Genomic DNA, 17,298 nt, shown 5'->3' with positions numbered 1-17,298 from the left:
ACCTCTGTTTTGTTTTGTTTTTTTCCCACTGTTGTCTGTATCCTTTCAGCAGCCTGGACTTAAGTTTCCAAGTGAAAATGAAGATAATAATAACAATTACTTCATAGTTGTGCTTAGCGTGCTAAATGAGGTAGTATGTGAAAAACATTTGAAACACTGCCTGTCACACAGTAAGGTCTGTGAAAGGAATAGCTGCTTATTTGCAGTATTAACGTAGGCATGACAGTTGTGTTTTGTGACCTATTTGATGTTTGAAGTCTAATGGCTCTTAGGATTTGTTTTTGTTTTGCCTTCTAACCATAGCCTGTAGTGCTTTTTCCCAGAACATAAAAGCCCTGGTTAAATTGTCAAGCAGCACCAAGTATAGACTTAGATAACTGCATTGGGAGCAAGTCCCTTTGGGATTTGCTCAGAATGCTCTGAGTCTGTTGCCCAGGGAAACAAACTAATGATGTCACAAGGTATCACACTTCCACTTCTCTCTCAGATACCTTCTGCTGAGCCTGAGGCAGGGCCCATTCCACAAACTCTTCCTGGCCTTAACTCTCCAAGGCAATGCAGAGACCCTCACTCTCTTCTAGCAATGTCTAAACTGAGGTATGTTGGAGATTTGACCACACACCTCTTTCTATATATCTTCCCTTCCACAGAACAGGAGTGCCTGTGCACAGGAGTGTCAGGGAAAGTCCTGAGTAACCCTTAATTCTCTAGAGAGTAGGTACAGAACTAAAAAAAAAAGAAAAAGAAAAAGAAACTCCCTTGTGGTTTCTCCCTTAGGACGAAAGTTTGTTTCAGATTTTATCAGGCTTTAGAGACCAGAGGAGCAAGATTACAACACACTTTTCCATTCTCTTTACCTGTAGGGCATGAAGTGCCCTAAATATGCCCCCAATTTCTCTTGGTCTATCAAGCTGCTCCTTAATCTCTCAGGAGATATTATTGCAACTTCCTTACTCTGCTTGAATGAAAAGGTAAGGAAAGAGAAGATAGTTTCAACGGCTATTACTTTATGGTATTTCATGATAAGGCCACTTGCCCCACCCCTGTCAAAGAGTACAAGTGTAGCTCTTGCTTTGCTCTCTGCCTCCTTCAAAGTGGAAATATGTAAACGTAAGCAACACTGCAGATTACCTGCTGTTATCTGAATGAAGTCATCAGAAAACTAACAATAATCCTCTTTCTTAAGTTTTTCAGGGATAAAGCCTATAAGAAAAGCCATTCAATTCATCAGTGTTGGAATTCTCTGTCCCAGAGGTGGGTGTTCGCCCTCTCAGGCCTGCCACAGGGATCAGCAGGAACCAGAGGGAAGCTCCTCCAGATCCTCTCTGTTCCCGGATCACAGCCAGCCATGACAAAGGCGTCTACGTGCATATACCACTTCCTTGTGCTAAGTTGGTATGTTTTCCTCAATCATTACATCTCAATACAAGCAGAAGATCCGAAGAAATTAAAAATCTTTGTAAATGGTGGACAGTGGAAGTACTTGACCTTCCTTAATCTGGTAAGTCTCTAAGGCCATGACATGTAGCAATCTATTTGTCTTACATGTGGGGAGAAGGTTGGAGTGAGGTGGAGGCATGGGAGTGGGGAGGGCAGCAGGTGAAAGGATTCACCAGAGACAGAGTGGAGGAGAGAACAGGCGGATTTATTGACATACACAGCAGAAGGGAATAGCAGGCAAGAAGGTAGAAATCTGTGCGTGAAGGGGGATTTGAGGCTCTCTTTGACACTGTTTCCTCAGGCTTTCTAACATGGGGCACCAGTTAATTGCTGGGATGCCTGGTCTCTGGTACTAGCCTCTGACACAGAAAACATATTCTGGCCCCTGCTTCCGCTTCCTGGTGCTGAGCTGGTTTTTCTGGTCACTGTGCTCCCTTTTATGGCCTTGTTCCCAAGGCAACCTGATCCATCCCTTTATCTGTTCCAGTCTCCCAAACCACCTGCTGGGCCAGGAGTGGGGCTTAGTGTTAACCTGATTAATTTATGCCGTGATATCGTATGAGTGTTTGTTACACATATCACCTTTGGCTTTTATAAAATACACAACTTATTTGTCTTCCTTTTTCATTCTTTCTATTCAGTGCTTGTGAATTTTGGCTTTTCTCTACTTTTGATTTCCTCTAAGAAATCTAATCTGAAATTATCTGTGCTGGTTAATTGTTAAGTGATCTTTTGAACAGAATCTTATCTTGGAGCTCTTCTCAGGTGAGCCCAAATGGGGAGTGAATTACTGATTTTACTATGGGACCAATGGAAAAGCAGGAGAGATTTTGAACTTTGCTGGGGGAAGTCTGTGAGGAAGGCAGAGCAGCGTATGTGGTGTAGGAAGTGCAATTTCCAGTGGAGGGATAATGCCATTTTACAGCACACACAGACTAACAGATTTATCTAAGAAAAGCAAACACATTTTTGCTGTGTTCAGATCCCACTTCAATTTTTATAGGCTCAGGCTCATCTTAAAGGACAAATCTCTCAACACAATGATAAATTTCACATTTTCCAACTATTTAAAAGCCAATCATCTGACTTGATTGCTTGTCTTTCCAGCCTAGCTGACCACATTCTGATCAATGAATGAAGTGTGACTAAATGAGAGAAAAACAGTTTATAAAAACGCTTTGGGCAAGACTGAAAATGGTACATCCTTTGTACTGTTAATGCTAATTAATGCTTGACCTTTTAAACAAAAACGTTGAGTCTCATAAATAGCTGATTTTAGAAACAGAACAGAATATTTCAACCCTCTGGAATAATATATATATTTTATGTAGAGGTTATGTAGAGTCAAAAAAATAATATAAAGGACTGAAATGAATGGAGAGGAAACAGAGATGTCAAAATCAAAGGAGACCAGTGGTTCTATTTCTTCCTCTCTGGTCATTTGCTGAAATTTGATTTTGAAATTTTTGAGCCGTAAACCAGTCCCCCAAACAACAAAATATGGTTTTGTGAAACCAGAGTAATTCAGTAAAAATCTCAACTGCCTGTATCTATGGACTTTATATAAAAAATTGTCAACTGTACTCATAAGTACTTATAGCCAGGACTGATGTTCTAGCCATAGTCAAACTCCAATATGCAAGACCTACATCACACTAAACATAGAACATATTTATCACCTACTCCCACAAAAACAGCTCCCCAGTTTGTGCTAGATTAGTTATATGCCCCAAAGCCCTCATTTTTCCAAAAATGGAAAAAGATACTTATCTTGACAAAGATACTATCGTTTCCTACTATTAATCTTCTTTTTTGCTTTCCTGACTGATGAGTCACCAAATCCTATGTTCTTCTGTTTGCTCAATTCACCTCTCTTCCCTGGTCTAATGTCCCTTTCACTAACTTATACAGGATGAACGAATCATCTCATCATTGCTCTCATTATTTTATTTTTATTTTTTAAGATTTATTTATTTGTGCATACAGAACTGGGGTACAGGCCAGAGGCTCAGGGGTGGTGAGAGGCTTCATCAGAGACAGAGTGGGGAGCAGAACAGGCGGACTGATGAAGTACACTGCTGAGAAGAGCAGCAGGCAGGTCAGGAGAGGTCTGCCATGCCATGTGGTCACCTCCGGGGCAGGCGGGAATTGAACTCATGCAAAGTGGCTTTAGCCTCTCAGTGCTGTGCTTTAACCCGCTGTGCCATCAGGGAGGGCCCGCCCTCTCATTATTTATCTATGCATCTACCCATTCAGATTCTAGATAATTTTCTCAAACCATGATGTTTGGTTCAAATTTGTTCCCAATGTCATGACTCAACTTGAAAAGCATACTTGAGAAACTATGGCCTCATCATCCTAACTTATAAAAACAATTCCAACTCCTAACCTAAAAGCTCATCTGCCTACCAGCTTTCAGGCCCCTCATGCTACCAAGACTGCTCTCTTCTAAAAAAGCCCTGTGTCTTCTCCAGTGTATTGATCTCCAGACCTCTTGATGTCATTGCTCTGTACACTTTCATGCTCTCCTCAAATGAAAGGTCTACCTGCCCCTCCATTATTTTATTGTTTTCGTAGATCACCTAAAATCTCCTTAAAATCTCTGCTGACTAGCTAAAATCTGTCATTTCTTTCCTTGAGTTTCTATAGCACCTCTCAGTCTCTTTTCTTGTTTATGTGCAATATTGTTTTCTAATTGGCATCCACATGTGAATCTTAATGTTCTAATTAAATTTTAAATGGACCCAAAGTATTTTGTCTTCAAGATCCTTGCTAGCTCTAAAGTTCTCCCAGTCTACATTGTATTTGTACAACAGTGCAGACGATTCCCACAATAAATATGGGGTGACTTAGTACATTGACTAGACTTGACCTCAACTTTTTCTGCATTCCTGACATAAACTGACATTTTTGGCCCTTGAAAATGAGTCGAAGGGGCTTCCCTGTGGTTATTTCCTTTCTACACTGGTGAGTGTCATTTGAAAGTATGACCTAATGAGATGCTTCCCCATTGGCAAAGATGGGTTGAATGTGTTCAGAAGATCAATTTAAGGATAGAACTCAAATAGTTAATTAATATGAAATGCTGGGTGTTAAATTTTCTGGCTCTTGAGGTCTCATGGGCTGATTAATGATTGTTTCTTGATGAGGTTAAGTCGACTCATGATTAATTAGATAATAGTTGTGTTTGTAGAGTCATAGGAACCTCATACTTTATATATAAAACACTTTCATTTTTAAGTAAGTTGTTGAAGTCAGTACTTCACCCTGCTTTCCGGGAAATTCACACTTCTCCTCTTAAATAGCTTTCATTTCATAATATCAGTTATGTCTCATTTTAAGAGCAAAATCTGCCTTAGCATAAGTCAGCATTCTGAGCATGTCCCATTTCCTCCTGAAGCTAACCAGGACATTCAAAAGGAAGGTAGGTGGGTCTGGTGGCAGAGGTAGGAGGTGGGATGTCTGGGGCTTGGCAGGGAGGGAGATCTGTCATTGAGAACTGGTCATGATGACTAATTCCTGCTAGGTGACTAAGAGAGAGATGAAAATTTTTTGCCTAAGGGAGGAGGAAACTGACCCCAGGGAGGAAGCAATGAATTTTCTGTTAGGAGGGAGAGGCAGTCTGTCTAGTAGTTTAAAAATATGAGCTCTAGGACTATACTCTCTGGAATGGCACCTCAGTTCCTCCAGTAATGGCTCTAGGACCCTGGGCTAAGAATTCATTTCCACATTCACCAAATAGGAATAAAGGTAAGGCATAATCACTCAGAGGGGTAATTGACCTGGTATGCCTGAAGCTCTAGGAATGGTATAAGAAGTAGATAATGGAAAGAGAAAAAAAAAAAAAACAAACAAACAGTGAGCTTCTAGTCATCACTTCTGAATGGAGATGGTGGAGAGAAGGGGGGACATTTACCAGGATGTCACCACTGAGTACCATGTGGGCGTGTGATAGATCAAGGTACATGCCAAGCACCACCCTCATTGTTTGCTACCTGAGCCTACTCACCCCCTCCACCAGCTGTGTATATTCTCTGCCCAGCTAGAGAAGGGCCAGGGTAGAGGCAGGTTATTCCCTGTTAGATTCATCCAGGGGATCCCTCAGCCCTGAGAAGCCCTTAGCAGTCTCAGGCAGAGACAGCCTGTGGTACTGCATGGGGAAACCTCCAGAAACTGGACGTGAAGTGGAGGCAGTGCTGTGCCCTCAGCCATCCTGTGTGGGTCTCCTCTTCACCATATACTCTGCTGCCCCCAAGTCTGTTCCTGACCCCAGTAACTGCACCCTGGATTGGGTGGGGAGATGGAGGAAATGTTCTGCTCTAATTTGGCTTGCAAAGTTAAAATACTTTGCTGGATTTTCTCCTTTATGAAAATAAACTTCCTTCTGAAACATTGTTAGAGGTGGTGCCACATCACTGGACTAACCAGGAGACATTCTGGGCACCTCTCCCATTCTCCCCAACTCCCCTCATCAACAGAGGAATGACTGTTCCCTCCATTCTCCATACAGTTACAAGCACAAAGCAGCTCCGGCCCCATTCTCCTCCAGCTCTCCTAATCACAACAGTGATCTGATCTGAGGTCTTGGGGCCAAGGAAAATAAATCTTGGAAGACAGTCTGTGGGTCCAAACCCCAAGGCACCCTGTGAACAGTGAGGAGATAGGGACAGCTTGGCGTCACAGCACACATTCTTTCTTTTTAAAAAAGATTTATTTGTATTAATTTATGCATACAAGAACTGGGGTGCAGGCCAGAGGTATGGAAATGGGGGGGGTGAGGGTGAGAGGATTTCCCAGAGATGGAGTGGGGAGCAGAACAGGCAGATCTACTGAAATACACTGCTGAGGGGGATCAGTGGGTGAGACAGGAGAGGTCTGCTGCGCCATGTGGGTCAGCTCCCGGGCCGGGGATCCAACTCAGATCATCTCGGTAACAGCACTGAGATTTAACCCCTATGCCACCAGGGAGGTCCTACAACACTCATTCTAATACTTGTGGGGACAACCTTTACTTTCCATCATTAGTTTACTATATTCACCTGTGGGATTCAAGCTCAATAGAGTCAGAAGTACACTTGTCTATCCCTTAAAAAATGCTCAAAGACCACTATTTTTAGCTGCCAGCTATATAAGAGGATGAGGGTTGATGAAAGGGAATAGTCACCAACAGAGTCCAAAATAAAATAGCTGTAATTTATTGGGCAACCACAATAGCACTTTAGTAGCTTCTTTATACACAATACAGAGTTGACAGCAGAAAGTGATTCACGACCTAGTTTCTGGAGCCGGGCTGCCGAGGTGAGGATGCCGGCCCTGCTTGATCTTCAGTGAGCTCCTTGTCTTCTCTGTGCCTCAACTTCCTCAAATGTGGTGGGCACCCTCACCTCCCCAGGGCTGGAAGAAGGAACGTGACGAAGCTCTTGTTCCAGATCTGCCCTCCATGTAAAGGAGCTGCCTCTACCAGGTTTAGGACCCCCTGGGATTGCTGCAGCCAATGATTGGTTGACTTGTGCTATAAAAGCCCAGTTTCTGGACAGCTCTGGAGGGCCAGAGCCCTTCCGGGGAACAGATGTTTGTTGCCCATCACCACAATGCCCGTAGCTGCTCAGTCCGGCTCCCGCTCCCACGCACAGATGCTCTACAGCACTCCTCAGCGAGCGCTTTGCAGGCTGCGCTCAGAATCTCAGATTCCATTTCCCAAAGAACCTGACCTACATATTTAATATAGTAAACATATAGTGGAAGTTTCCCCTCCTCCTCTCCTCCTCTCACTCCACCTTTCTTTCTTCTTCCTAACGAATATGCATTAACATCCAGTCTGCCCTGGCCCATATACTAGTTCTGGCAATTAACAGATACTCCTTGCATGCTGATTGCATGAATAAATGACCACCGATTATTCTAACTAGTGAGGATCACTTTCTAGGGTGCTCTGTCTGTCATATAAGATACTGCACCCCACTGTCCTCTGGGCACCTAGCGAGTGAGCTGAGCAACACTAGCTAAGCATTAGCTCCTGCTTTTCTTTCTTTCTTTTTAAAAATATGGTAACATTGGCCCTCCCTGGTGGCGCAGCGGGTTAAAGCGCAGCACTAAGTAACTAAAGCCACTTCCGCATGAGTTCGATCCCCGCCTGCTCCGGAGGTGACCACATGGCGCGGCAGACCTCTCCTGACCCGCCCGCTGCTCCCCTCAGCAGTGTACTTCATCGATCTGCCTGTTCTGCTCCCCGATCTGTCTCTGATGAATCTTCTCACCCTCCACATCTCTGGCCTGTACCCCAGTTCTGTATGAATAAATAAATAAATCTTTAAAAAAATATATGGTAACATTAGTCAACAACACTGTATGTGACTTAGAGGTATAGGATCACCCCCTTCGGGTGTTGTTAACACACTACACCTGCCACCAACACTCCCACAATCCTCCACCATAGTCCACTGCACTCTCCCTCATTTTGTGGGTAAGCCTTATTTAATTTGTCCTTCAATGTTCTTGATGTCTTCACCTTTTTGTTTTACCATTCCAACTTGTGTTCTTCATATAACATCTTTGTGTTTTTTCTCACTCCTTTATCTCAGTTTCTTAAGTTGAATGCATATATACATGATGGTCAAAATAGTATATTACTTATAAATACAGGAACATTTGACAGAATTTCACTACCATCCTTGCCATCGTGATCATATAAACATTCATCATGTTAGTCTCTATTGTTTGTTTTTTTTTACTATAGAAGTGTCTCCCATTGCAAGAATCTGAATCGTTTTAAAAGACCTAAGACCATCCAAGTCAAACATCAAGTTAGCTTTGGGCTGTGGCTTACCTGTTCATTCAATAAGAGTTAAGGTATCCTGTCCAGGAAAGTGTAGCATCTCCCTCTCTGGAGTTATTATTTAAATAGAAGAAATTCTCAATTCCTGTGATAGTTTAAGAGGGTTCAAGCTTAAAGGCAAGAAACAAACTTGATGACTTAGAAAGGCTAAATTTCCATAATTGAAGGTTTTTGTGAATTTTGTGAAGACACATGAATGTAAAAATTAAATATACTTTAGCTTAGTTTTAAAAATTGCTCAACTCATAAAAAAATATAAATTCAGCTCTCCCATTTGTCAGTTAGCAACAAAAATGAGAAATCACTAACAAACTGAGATCAGCAGCATTTCAGGAAATGATGTAGAACAAACAGAATCAAAGGTGAACTGACAGAAAAGACAAATCAGAGAGCAGCAACTCTCCAGTAAACCTTGACCAGGAAGATACCTTTCACTCTGCTTTTCAGAAACAGCCAAAATAGTTGAGAAATGTAAATGATAATAGTTTTATTTTATAGTTCTTAAAGACCATCTGTTAAGCGCCATGATGTTACTTTGCTAAGGCTGCCCTCACCAGGACTGCAGAATGGCTGACTTAGACAGCAGAATTCTTTCCTCACAGTTCTGGAGGCTAGAAGTACTGCTACAAGGCAGAGAGAGAGGGTGGCACCCCTGAATCCCCAAACATACCCACTCTAAATAGGTTCTGCCATCCGCCGCATCAAGACACAACATATAAGACCTTTAAAGAAAAGAACTTTAATGCAATGAGTGTGCAATACAAATAGACAAATAGAGTTTCTAAATCTAACACCCAGAGTCACACATCCCCTCGTGGGCAAAAGTCCACCCAAACGGGACTGGCCCAAATCAAGGCCTCAAGTCCCACCTAAAGCACCTTCTGGTGGGGACCCATAGAAAAGGGTCAGAACTGGCCAGACAGGTCTGGGAGGAAAAGAACATCAAAATCAAGATATTTGCTGCCATAGTCACCTCCCCATGAGTCTCTCACCCACATCTGTTTCACCCAGACCGGGACCAAGAAGCAAGTGTAGTTTCTTCACCTGTCTCTGCTCCATGTGCCCTCTCAGGTCTCCTTTTGGCTCCTCTCCTACTTCCTTCCTCCTCAACCCCCTCTCCAGATTCTTCTCCTCCCTGCTCTGCCCCACCTGCCTCTGGGTGGGGCAGGGAACTTGGAACCTCCCCTTTTCCTGGGGAGCCCCCTAGTACGGTATAAGACCAGTTCTTTCCCTGAGATCAGGTCTTTTCTTCTCATTTAATCATATTACCCCTGTGACTGCACATGGCAACCTGTCTCTCTATTTCCTGTGTCCTAACCTCTTTTTATACGTGTATCAGTGATATTAAATTAGGGCCAAACTTATGACCTCATTTCAACTTGATGACCCCTTTTGAGGCTCTATTCCAAATACTCTGAAGTACTGAGGGTTGTAACATCAGTGTATTAATTGGGAGTGGACACAGCGCAATCCGTAACAGCCATCATCCTCTCCCTCGACTGTTCTTTGTGTCCATATTTTACAAATATTTCATCGTACTGTTGTTAGAGAATGAACAGGTCTTTGTCAGGTTCAGCAAACTAATCCAAGCCTGTCTTTGAGGTGTCGGGGGAGGGGCACGCCATCGAGTGAGCTCACAACACCTCCTTGTCCCTTGCCTTCCAGCCCTGCTGTGTGGTGCTCCTCTACCTCACTTCCTGCCTATTTATTTCTACTGGAAAACCCCTGGTTCCTCCTTGCTGAAGCACCAGAAGTGGGAGGCTTCAGAAATCCTCCTTATTGATAAAGATAAGGGAGTGTCGGTGTGGATTAAGATCAGTGGAGACAAAACTGCCTTGTACACAGGAGTGGGCGTCTTTACAAGTGGCATATGTCTGTGAAATAACTTGGGGGTTGGGGTCAGAGGGAGGAATGTGATTGGCAAGTGCACAGCGTGGAGCAAACTTTTATTGATGAAAAAGATCCCACAGAAGCTGTGAGTAATGTGTTCTTTTCCCCAGTCCAACTTTCATATTCTGTGACTGGAAAGGCAAGAAAAAGTCAGGCCAAGCTTGACTCATGATGACTGTAGTAGCACTTGCTAAGGAAGGCGTCACATGGACTTCACATGCTGGGTGGAGATGTCCTCTCCTCAAAGAGGGAAAACTTGGCAGACTCTCAGTGTTCAGTGCCTAATTAATCGCTGTGTTGATAGAACAGTGCAGCCTCCTCACCAGGCCCAGGCCCCAAGCCTTCCCTTACTAACTAAAGCAGCTGCTTGCTGAGGTCTGAACAGTGGAAGTGAAACCAGGGGAGAGGTGAGCGCTGCTGGGGGCAGGGTGGACTAGGCGTGTTCTAATATCCATGTGCAGATGACTCCAAATTCTAGAGCCCTTAGGCAGTGAATATCAAAAGCAAATGACCAGTTTTAGAATAGCAGCCTCTGGGTGGTAATTAAAACTGTGGACCTGCCCTTCCTGGAGTGTCCCCTTCTGGCTGGAAAATTCCTTCTGCCCAGGGACCATGGGAAGTTGATCCACTCCCGGTTTTCTGCCACTCAGTCATTCTTTGTACCTTTGCTGTCCCTTTACAGCCCTTGTTCTTAAGACGAGAACATTTCTCCAGTAGTTGCTTCCCACTTCTCGCCTCCTCTCTCTCTCCAGCAAACTCATCCCCACCAGGAAGTTTCACCCCCTGGACTGCCAAACCCCACTTCTCTTGAGAGTCCAGGTCTGCATTTCAAATGCAAGTTCCTCTAAGCAAGTTGTTCTCACCTTGGCTGCCCAGAGTTGAATCACTTGAGACAATTTTCAAAATCCTGAGATGTAGGCCACAATACTAGACCCATGACTAGACTTCTAGGGCTGGAAAACAGTCAGCAATACTTTTTGAAGTCTTCCAACTGGAGATATTTCTCTTCTGACCTCCCACAAAGTTTTGTTTGAACTGGTCCTAGAAATCTCAGACTTTTTTTTTTTTTTTTAAGTCTGACTGAAGAACCACACTTTGGCTTCAAATCCTGACCTTGACATTTTCCAGTCATAAGATTAGGGATGTAGGTATGTTTGTTCATCTCTTTATGCCTCAGTTTCCTAACTATAAATAGGTAATTGTACATAATAGTAGAATTTAGTTCGTAAGATTGTTATGAGACATTACACACTTATATCATTGGCTGGCATATCACAAGTGGCCAGTAAAATCAGCTAGCCTAATTTTTGAGTAATCAGGTGGACTTCTATGTGATAAATATCTGTCTAAACCAGTGATTCTAAAACCTGGAGTTTGTTGAAAACAGGTTATGGAGTCCCACCTCCAGAAATTTTGACCCTGAAGTTTAGGAGGTTAGGATCCTCTATTTCTGACAGCTGGGGCTGCTGGTCTAGGACATACCTGAGACTGTTGCCAGTCTGACTTAGCCACCTTTGTGCCCTCTCCTGCTTGCTCCTACAGGTCGGGCAGTGGCAAGAGGCCACATCTTTTAGAACTTTACTAGAGGGTAAAGTTGCCCTAGTGACCCAATCGATTAAAGCACAGTACTATGAAGCTCTCTGTAGCCACTGCAGCTTTGGTTAGGTCTCCTGCCCAGGGGGTGACCCACATGGCACAGCAGGCCTCTTCTGTCTCCCCCACTGCTCCCTCAGCAGTGCATTTCAGTGGGTCTGCCTGTTCTGCTCCCCATTCTGTGTCTGGTGAATCCTCTCATTCCCCACACCTGTAGCCTGTTCCCCAGTTCTTGTATGCATAAATACATCTTTTTTTAAAAAAAAAAAATTCTTACTGCTATTTTAGAACTTCCCTAGACTTCAGATCTCAGGTGTTTTCCCAACAACCAACTCTATCCTTTTATGAGCTACTTCCTGGTTCTGGAATCTTCCTGATGCAAGCTCTCAGCACAGAGCAACTGACCACCCCTTTGTACCAATCCAGACCTTTTGAGGAAGAAGATAGGATTTTATACAAACATAACTCAAAGGTGACATAACTCAGCATGGCTGTCCCTGCCCCGCCCCCAGACCTCAGTCAGAAGCCAGGTATTTGCTTGAATCTTTAAGTACAGTTACCTGGCCTTTGCTCTTTGAACTCTAGACCTAACTTCTCTTGCCTGGTTCAGGGAATTCACCAGAGTCTGTGGCTTTCTATAATCTTGTGGATTTAATCCATGCTCCCAAATTCCCTTGGAAGGTCTTTTGACAGTCCCCTTTTCTCGAGGAGAGCATCCTGGTTTCCCCTCCAAATAAGCAAGACACCATATTGTGCTTCACTCTCAGGAGAGCTCCTTCATGGTGTTCCTGACCCTGGGTCTGGCTCCTCTAACAAGGCTGCAGCACTAGGCATTTTTCTTAATTTTTCTTCCTAGGAAGAGACCAAAACATGTCCAACCATATGTCTGGCACTTTGTTCGCCCTTGTGCTATTTATTTGATTTTTCTTCACCACCATGCTGTCAAGGTACCTATCTCATTACACTCTCCTTTTAAGCTGACTCTTTATTTTGTTTCCATTTTAGCTCAAGTCCATTACACTAAATACTGTACACATTATTATCCCCTAAACGACTTTACTCAATCAGTTTCAGCTAGCAAGGTCAGGGCTCAGTGGCGGGTTGACTAGCCCCCCCAGTTGGCTCCCAACCAAAACAGCGAATAGTCCCCTCCTTCTCACATCAACACTGCTCCCAGAGGGATAGCGCTTTACGTCAGTGAGGAATGTATTAATTAAAGCAAATGAAAATGCCCTCATTTGTTGTAATGAATTTAGTTATTGCAGGCCATTTTCTATGGGGTTGCCTGCCTGGAAGATGTGCTGAAAAGAATTAAAGGGAAAAAAGACATAAAGTTCCTTACTACCATGAGAGACCTGCTTTTCACCACATTGGCTTTCCCAATCTCCACAGTAAGTACAGAGATGTGTGTAACATGGTGCACATGCCCATGGGAATGGACACTTCTGGGGCCAGGGCTGTGTGGGAGCCCAGTTGGTCAGCCAGAGTAATCATCTGCATAAATGTCCTGTGGGAGGATGTTCCACAGGTCGGAGTCCTCAGAAAATAGGGCACATTAGTAACTAGACTTATCATTAGCTTTTGTGATTATTTGACATAAGATCTTCATTGCTGTCTATTAAGGAAGATTAAAAGGTCTTTCTTAATCAAAGTACAGTTAGATAAGATAGCCTTGTTTCCAACAGGGTGATGGATGAAAGTTGCAGGAGAGAGAGATTTCTTCCCTCTGCAATTCTGTTTCTCTTGCTACAATAAGTGTATGATACTTCTGTAAATGGAAACCATAAAACAAAGAAGGTATGAGACTCTTCATCAAAGTTGGCACATGGAAAACACAACTGAGGAGAGAAGGAGGGGAGAGAGAGATTCAAATACCTGTGTGGGGTGCACATGGAGTAACCTGTTTTATTAAATAAATGGACCATGGGAAGCTGCAAGATAAATGCAAACACAGTAAGCTTTGTTACTATCCATATTTTAATGGCAATGGTCATATTTTCACTCATTAGAATAGGAACAATGTGAGATCAAGCACAACAGCTACCAAGAGGACCTATCGATCTACTGTCTCAGTTCTGCTTGTCCTAGTACTGAGGTTTCAAACTTAAATGAAAAATTCTTCCAAAAGCCAAGGCATTTTTTTTTCTTTTTTCTTTTTTTTTGTTATAACAATACAGTTTCTTCTTCTTCTTCTTCTTCTTTTTTTAGGGCTTAGAAATTGAGTCTGTGAAATTTACAAAGGTTGAAAGAATTGTAGTTTGTTTTCCATCAGTCCATGACTTTATATAATAGAGGACAGATGCTTTGACAAAATTGCCAAGAGGCACAAGAGAGTGGGGATCAACCCAAAGTTCTGAATGAAGGAGGGATCCCACTCTCAGTTAACTAGCTTGTAACTTACTTTGAGGACTTGTCACTTTTCTCTTCCAGCCTTCCTGCTTTCTCTAGCTGTGCCTTTTGAGAAAGCAGCAAGGGCAGTGTAACGCTAAAGTCATTCCGTGTGGGGCTTTCAGCACTCCTGAGACAAGTTTTCTAGAAAAGAGAGAAGTAATCAGTTAAAATGAAATGACTTAATGGTCTGTGAATCCTGTTTATCCACAACCTCAGTCCCTGTCATGATGTCAAATAATTGATCCCTAACTCTCGAGAAAACCCAGAGAAGGTAGATATAGTAAGTCAACGAAAGCATTGTTTTTTTCCTTCATGTGACATTTCTGTATCTCTATAAAATATATGTAAGATATCTTTAAAAGTAGTATCTAGTTTTTCTTTGTTATGCTTTCTTGCTTGTCTTAGAACATTTTAATTGAAAGCAAACCTACTGATGCTATTTTTGCATTTGATTTCCAGTTTGTATTTTTGTCATTCTGGACTCTCTTTCTCTACAATCGAGAACTTGTTTACCCAAAGACCTTAGATGACCTCTTTCCAGTCTGGCTGAATCATGCAATGGTGAGTGAGGGCGCTATTGGGTGAATATAGAAAGCCAATCGCTTCTGCATGAAGAACTCCAAAGTGCTTTATTTATTTTACCAAACTTCTCAACTCCCCAAATCCTGTACTCCTAATCTCTTCATCCCATCCCTATTTATTTAACAAGCACAATGAGAATATGAAAGGAACAAAATTGGTACTATGATTGGAGTTACTAAGAGCAAAGGGGATGTGCAGGTGAGACTCTTCGCCGAGTTGCTTGTGAAGTCACTGGAAACACGTACAACCAACAAGGACAAGAGAATTGCAGGCAGTTGTAATCCTGAAAGAGACAAGACTTCAGGAAAACTCGAATCTCGGAATGGATTAAGAAAGCTTTAAGAATCCACACCAATGTCAAAGAATATACTGCTCAGAATCAGCAGCATCTTAGTTAATGCTCAATCAATACTATTTATCATAAGTAATTTACATTTCTATGAATACATTCCCACTGGATGTGCTATTCCAGCATTTATTTTCTGAGGCGCTGAATAGTAAACAGAGCATGTTCTGAGATATTCAGGCAACTGGTATTATGAATGCCAGTAGGTGACCCAGACAAGCTGAGCTGGAGAAGGGGGTCTGGGTCTGTGATAGAAGGTGGGATTGGGGGTCTGAGTCTGTGGCGTGACACACATGCAATAAACCTCCTTAAGCAGTTTCTCAGCATTTACCAATGTATTCAAGGTTAGTCAGGAGTTCTTAAGGAGGTTTCAGAGTCTGTGAAGCAAATGACATTTTAGAATCAAGGAAAAAGCTAAGAGAGTAGAATACCAAGTCTCCTTAAGTCCAGATCAGTGGCCAATCTTTCCATTATTAACAGCTCACATGGTCACCGATTTTAGGAAGTATCTTAATCCACTCACTCTACCCATTCAGGTATGTCACACCCCAAGCAAAAATGTACATTCACTTCAGATATGTGCTCAGCGAGATACTAATAATTACTCAGCTCAAATACCTAAACTCTGATCTAATTTATAGTTCAGGACTAAAAGCTATATATTAGACAAGTCCTACCTGTAAGGGATTCCTCCTACCACATCTACATTTTTGCAGTTTCTCATTAACATTAGACATGTGTGGAGAATAGTCCTGTTTGTTTGTTTGTTTATTTTTAAAGATTTATGTATTTATGCATACAGAACTAGGGTACAGGCCAGAGGTGTAGGGGCGGTGAGAGGATTCACCAGAGTCAGAGTGGGGAGCAGAACAGGCAGTTTGAAGAAGTGCACTACTGAGGGGAGAAGCAGGTGGGTCAGGAGAGGTTTCCTGGTCCATGTGGTCACCTCTGGGGCTGGGGATTGAACTCGCACAGAAGCAGCTATGGCCAGATTGCAGTGTTATGCTCCAAATCCCTGAGCCACTAGGGAGGGCCAGTCCTGTTTTTTATAATGACACTTTATACGATAAAATGCATGTTCCCTAAATGTGTGTGGTTAGTTCACATGGGCTTCTTTAGATAATGACTATCATCCTGATTTTTACATCCCGTATGTGTGTGTGTATGTACATACATATATATATAGCAGGGAGGTGAAGTGATTTTTGGGGGGCCACTGAGTTCAAAATGGAACAGTCAAGATTTAAATCGAAGGTTAACTCACTTTTTATTGCTTTTGCTACAATAAATACAGAACTTGTGGCTTGATCTGGTTTCATAATTCATCAGTCAATCAAAAGGATGTCACTTTGCTTGATTATCATAGCAAAGTGAGAAGTCTCACTTTTTAAAATATCCCAGATCTCCATCTGTATGCTGATAAATCACAACTCAATTTAAGAAAAATGTAGTGATTTGGGACAACTGATTGAGTAGATATTACTAAAATAAAAAAGTACATTGTTTTCAAGAGCTAATTAACAAGGTAGATACTGTACAACAGAGATACTAAAATACCTAAAGCTTTACAAGTTGTGGGTTTCTGTGGACCTGGCTGGTTGGCCCTTGGTCAACCAAGGAACCTGAATCTGTGCCCGGGGTAGGGCCGAGGGAAGTGGGACAGTGGCAACAAGTAGAGAAAAGGAGGCAGCCTATAGTAGCTCAGATCCAGATTCCATGTGTTTCTGGAATCTTCATTTAATTGGAGAAACTCCTAACAGAGCAATTTCTAGGGATAATGTTGGCATTAGCAAAACCAATATTGGGTGTCTACCCCCAAGCATCAGTGCTGCTTCTTCAGATCATGGCAGTGCTGCCTCTCACCCCTTCCTCAGACGCTATCCCATACCCTGAATGGTTTCTGTGTTATTACATCCTTCTATTCTACTGCCTTAAGGGACTCTCTGCTAACCTCTAAAATACCAGTTTGAACAAATATAGAAATGGTTACTGCAAGGTCAAACTGTTAGCACTTTTCCCACTCTGACAATGTCTTCAGTAATAACCCAAGGAGCAAATACTGGGACCAAACCATGGTAGTAGTAGAGTGATGTCAGCCGTCAGGCTGGGCATTTTGTCCGTGTGGGGCTGACCCAGCTCTTAAAGGGACTTGTACTCTCCTACAATATACAATTGGTTGCTGTACATAGCCTGCATCATGCTTCTCTCAAAAGATCTTCCC

General features: G+C 42.7%; 1 protein-coding gene across 1 annotated transcript in view; it reads left to right on the top strand.

The window, feature by feature from the left end:
- The first annotated feature begins 1,348 nt into the window (after positions 1–1,348).
- Positions 1,349–17,298, top strand: part of ADTRP (androgen-dependent TFPI-regulating protein) — a 70,736-nt gene continuing 54,786 nt past the window's right edge. The window contains exons 1-3 of the mRNA XM_004694741.2: positions 1,349–1,501; positions 13,015–13,149; positions 14,609–14,710. Of these exons, the coding sequence (XP_004694798.2) occupies positions 1,349–1,501; positions 13,015–13,149; positions 14,609–14,710 (390 nt within the window). The remainder of the gene's footprint in view (positions 1,502–13,014; positions 13,150–14,608; positions 14,711–17,298) is intronic.

This window comes from Condylura cristata, unplaced genomic scaffold (assembly GCF_000260355.1).
Source record: "Condylura cristata isolate star-nosed mole 26May11 unplaced genomic scaffold, ConCri1.0 scaffold00046, whole genome shotgun sequence".
NCBI lineage: Eukaryota > Metazoa > Chordata > Mammalia > Eulipotyphla > Talpidae > Condylura > Condylura cristata.
Note: the sequence above shows the minus strand (reverse complement) of the source record. Positions and strands in the feature narration are given on the sequence as shown.